This window comes from Penaeus vannamei, chromosome 9 (genome assembly GCF_042767895.1).
Source record: "Penaeus vannamei isolate JL-2024 chromosome 9, ASM4276789v1, whole genome shotgun sequence".
NCBI classification, from domain to species: domain Eukaryota; kingdom Metazoa; phylum Arthropoda; class Malacostraca; order Decapoda; family Penaeidae; genus Penaeus; species Penaeus vannamei.
Window position 1 is genome coordinate 8821448 of NC_091557.1, and position 5000 is coordinate 8826447.

General features: G+C 40.8%; 1 protein-coding gene across 2 annotated transcripts in view; it reads left to right on the forward strand.

Annotated features, from left to right (window-relative positions):
- The window catches only part of Ing5 (inhibitor of growth protein 5), an 8691-nt gene that overhangs the window by 610 nt on the left and 3081 nt on the right, over nt 1-5000 (forward strand). Inside the window, exons 1-3 of one of the 2 annotated variants that reach the window (XM_027373464.2) lie at nt 1-67; nt 2788-2882; nt 3343-3486. The exon at nt 1-67 is cut by the window's left edge and continues 81 nt beyond it. In XM_027373464.2, coding sequence (XP_027229265.1) covers nt 31-67; nt 2788-2882; nt 3343-3486 — 276 coding nt within the window. In that variant the 5' untranslated portion in view covers nt 1-30. The remainder of the gene's footprint in view (nt 68-2787; nt 2883-3342; nt 3487-5000) is intronic. The other variant, XM_027373465.2, reaches the window with a different exon arrangement.

Below are 5000 nucleotides of genomic sequence, written 5' to 3' on the forward strand. Positions count from 1 at the left end.
GCTCACCTCAACCTTTCCCTCGGATTCAAAATGGCGACGGGGCTCCACCTCGAGCAGTACCTCGATAGTAAGCCTTTCTTCCCCGTTCTCCTCCCCACCAGGGGCCTTTCCGACGCCCTGGACCTTAGCACGGACACAGACATGACAGAAAGAACAGAAACCATGCCCCAGAACTGGAAGAAAATGAATGAAATGGCGATGACAAGTGTTTGCGCGGGAAAGGAGTTTTCAAGACGACCATCCTTCTCATTTGAGAAAGTGACAAGAAGGGAAATTATAAGCTTGTGTCTGAACTCATTAAAACCTCGAATTTGATTTGCTAATTTCTGTGTTTAAACCGTTTTCCCGTATCTAAAACGAAAACAGAAAATAGAGGATTCCATTTTTGGGAACTTTGAAATATGATTTTTTTGTCCTCTTTTTGTTATTGTTATTGTAAAACTATAGGTGTTTTTATTTGTATGTTATGTAATATATAATCTATTGAAAGATTACAAAGAATGTTTATTTTATGTCACTTTACCATGGTTTAAAATATTTTATTTTTATTATTACCATTATTATTATTATTATTATTTTAGAATCATTGTATTTTACTTCATCAATCAAGCCAATCATTTAAATTGTGAATCATGTAATGTTTATATAATTTTGTTATGATATTATCAAAACATGAACATTATATTACATATTTTGCCGTAAATTTTCATTACTATAGGCCTAGTCTAAATTGATATTCTAAACATCAATTTCATTAGAACCATCAAAATCGTCGAACGTAATTAATGTTTCAGAGGCGCCCATAATGGCTCTGAAACCAGAATTATTTTCTTATAATGATTTCCAATGTATTTTCTCAACGTTCACTTAGTTCTTGGTTTTCTCTGGGGTGGCTGGCTTGCGATCTACGAGCCCAGTGCGAAACGAGGGCAAGTTCTATGTTGCTTTGGCCCTCCACCTCTTTGGCACTTTGGCAAAGGACAAGATGCCCATTCTATCAGGATGAAGGTTCTCTTGTGTATATATCCTCATATGATGATGGTAAAACAATAGGGTAGAAGGCCATGGGTTTTATTTTGCAAGAATATATTTTTAGTTTTATTTTTGCCTTTACTAGAGTCCCACTTACATCCTTGGCTAATGCCAAGGATATAAGTGGGACGTGGGTGTCAAGCTTAAGGTTGGCTAGGGAACGTTTTCCTTTAGTCAAGCAGGGGTAGGACCAAGACTGTGATTTTGCGTAATGGAAGAATCGCTACTCCGAACTACAATTTGATTGCCATATGGTACTGAATTTTGCATAGTAATTGATACAAGGCTTCCAACTTCAGGAGTCTTGTGTCAGTGATGATGTTACTCGTGTGCATGTGATAACCAGGCAATACTAATTAAGGCAGCCGCAATACATATACCCGAGGGAATTATAATTTGTATAAGCTTTCTACTAAAATTCGAATAATTTATTTGTCAGTGCCATGGATTACGATTTATTACCAACACAGTCTCTGCAGCGGGATTGATTACAGTTTACATGTTTTGATGGTAGTGAAGGTGTTAAAAGAGGGATAGTAAGGAAGAGGATATCGAATTTAGGATAACATTATATGTCATATATCATATTTGAGTTTCAGGGAAATTTATTTTTTCATGATTATATTTAATGTGAAATTGTCGTGGGTAATGAAGAATATATAGAAATGACAGGAGAACTAAAGAAAAAGTGAAAAAAAATATATGGAAAATAATTTAAGCTGTGTTTAATTGTTATCTACAGTTGTTGCTTTTAGGAATGACAGCCATATATATATTATGAAAGAATTAAGAGAGAGATCAATTTTCTTATTAAGATTTATTAACCCATTGCTGCTGGGTACATGCACTGTCTAATTGGGATTTCCTTTGTGAATTCTGTTTGCAAATCTGTAATTCAAGTACTCAGCCACTGGATTTAATAACATATCGCTACCAGATACAGTAAATGATCAATTTGGTTTTCTTTTTTTAATTTTATTTGTACATAGATGGCTTCATATGTTCTCTGTCACCAAAATGCAAATTATTAGACCTGTGTGACCTTGCCAATTTTCCCCTTTTATCAAGTATTATTATTATTATTATTATTATTATTATTATTATTATTATTATTATTATTATTATTACCATTGTTATTATCATCATTGTTAATATTATTATGATTACTAGTATGATTATTTTTTTTTATATTATCCTCACTTAGCGTCCCTGCTTATTAAGTTTTTATTTTATTTTATTTATTTATTTTTTATTCCATAGAGATAAATGTTATTGTTATGGCCTTTATGGTTATCATAACATCATTAACAATGCTAATAATTATAAAATAGGTTTAGTAATTAACTCCTTGGTGATATGAGTACTAGCCTAGTAAATACCTGTTTAAAGAGAAATTATAAAAAAAGTAGACTCGGCATTAGTGAATTGAATCATTATGTGTAATATACATGCTTCTTTTCTCTCTTTTTATTTTTTTCTGTTTATTTATTTTCCATTTTCATCTCCTTACTGTATAATTCTCCTTTTAGCTTTTTTTTAAATCTGATTCCCGAGATACCCTGATTATACACTGAAAAATGTATTTTCCTCCGCCACCTCCATTTCCTCCTCATTCGTTAATACAGGTTCTTCTGTTTGTTCAGATGATTTTGGTTTTGAGATTCTTAACATTACCATTCAAAGCTGCCGTAACATTTGTAATTAAATTATGCAAAGTCCGTCATTGCAATTAACCTATGGTATAATCTCTTTCAGGTTTAGAAAATTTGCCGACAGAACTGCAACGCAATTTTCATCTAATGAGAGATCTTGACCAAAGAGCTCAGGATGTTATGCGGAATATAGACCAGGTAAGCTTGTGTTATTTTTGAGTATCGACGTAGGTAATATACTGTAATAATGTAATTCCTGTACTATGATATAAATGTAATTTGACAATGTGATGTATAAAGTAAGAGCGATGTAGTCTATATAAAGTGATACTGTATAACCTTTATTGTACATGATACCCTGTTGTTTTATAGTATTGAGATTGAAGGTAATAGCCCTAAATGATATGTTCAAATAACTCTGCAGCACATCATAGACTTGCCCCTCTTCATTGGTCCTTTTAAAATCCCAAGTAATTCATTGTTTAATGAAGATGTCTCTGATTGGAAATTTTCAAACAGCATAAGAAAATGTGGGTATTTATGAATATAAAACAGTATATAACCAGGTGCACCTGCATGGTATGAGTGAAAGGAAGAAAATAATAAGAATATTCCAGCGAGCCCTGAGTATATCCTTTTTTCTCACACTTCGCTTCAGATTTCAGATGAGTACCTGTCAGGCGTCAAGGGCCTAAGCCCAGAAAAGCGCTCAGAGCAGATGAGCAAGATCCAGAAGATGTTCAACAGAGCCAAAGAATATAGCGATGACAAAGTGCAGCTTGCAATCCAGACCTATGAGCTGGTAAGATTTTTTTTTTTTTTTCTCCCCCTTTTCTACTCCTTTTCCTCCTCTTCCTTCTTCTCCTCCTCCTATTCGTCCTCCTCTCATCCTCATCCTTATGCTCATCCTCTTCCTCCTCCTCCTCCTCCTCCTCCTCCTCCTCCTCCTCCTCCTCCTCCTCCTCCTCCTCCTCCTCCTCCTCCTCCTCCTCCTCCTCCTCTCCCTCCTCCCCCTCTTCCTTCTCTCCCTCCTCCCCCTCTTCCTCCTCCCCCTCCTCTCCCTTCTCCTTCTCCCACTCCTCCCCCTCTTCCTCCTCCCCCTCCTCTCCCTTCTCCTTCTCCCCCTCCTCTCCCTCTTCCTCCTCCCCCTCCTCTCCCTTTTCCTCCTCCCCCTCCTCTCCTTTTTCCTCCTCCCCCTCCTCTCCCTTCTCCTCCTCCTCCTCCTCCTCCTCCTACTCCTCCTCCTCCTCCTCTCCTCATCTCCCTTCTCCTCCTCTCCCTTCTCCTCCTCTCCCTCTTCTTCCTTTTCCTCCTCCCCCTCCTCTCCCTTTTCCTCCTCCCCCTCCTCTCCCTTTTCCTCCTCCTCTTCCTCTCCCTTTTCCTCCTCTTCCTCCTACTCCCTTTTCCTCCTCCCCCTCCTCTCCTTTTTCCTCCTCCCCCTCCTCTCCCTTTTCCTCCTCTCCTTTTTCCTCCTCTCCCTCCCCCTCCTCTCCCTTTTCCTCCTCTCCCTTCTCCTCCTCCCCCCCCCCACCCTTCCCCTCCTCCCCTCCTCTCCCTTTTTCTCCTCCCCCTCCTCTCCCTTTTTCTCCTCCCCCTCCTCTCCCTTTTTCTCCTCCCCCTCCTCTCCCTTTTTCTCCTCCCCCTCCTCTCCCTTCTCCTCCTCCTCCTCCTCCTCCTCCTCCCCTCCTCCTCTTCCTCTTCCTCTTCCTCTTCCTCTTCCTCCTCCTCCTCCTCCTCCTCCTCCTCCTCTCCCTTCTCCTCCCTCACCTCTCCCTTCTCCTCCTCCCTCACCTCTCCCTTCTCCTCCTCCCTCACCTCTCCCTTCTCCTCCTCCCTCACCTCTCCCTTCTCCTCCTCCCTCACCTCTCCCTTCTCCTCCTCCCTCACCTCTCCCTTCTCCTCCTCCCTCACCTCTCCCTTCTCCTCCTCCCTCACCTCTCCCTTCTCCTCCTCCCTCACCTCTCCCTTCTCCTCCTCCCTCTCCCCTCCCTTCTCCTCCTCCCCCTTCTCCCCCTTCTCCTCCTCCCTCTCCTCTCCCTTCTCTTCCTCCCTCTCCTCCCCCTCCTTGCCCCCTCCTCCTCCTTCTTTTCTCTCCTCTCCTCCCTCCCCTCTGTGCTTTCCTCCTCCTCCCCCTCCTCCTCCTTTTCTCTCCTCTCCTAGCTCACCTCTGCTTTCCTCCTCCTCATCCTTCTCATTCTTCCTCCCATCTCCTCTCTCCTCCTTCCTTCCTCCTTTCTTTTTTCATTACTTCTAGACCTTCTTTCTATTTTTTATTTAATTTTTGAGTTATAGAATTGTAAGTAAAATACTTTTACT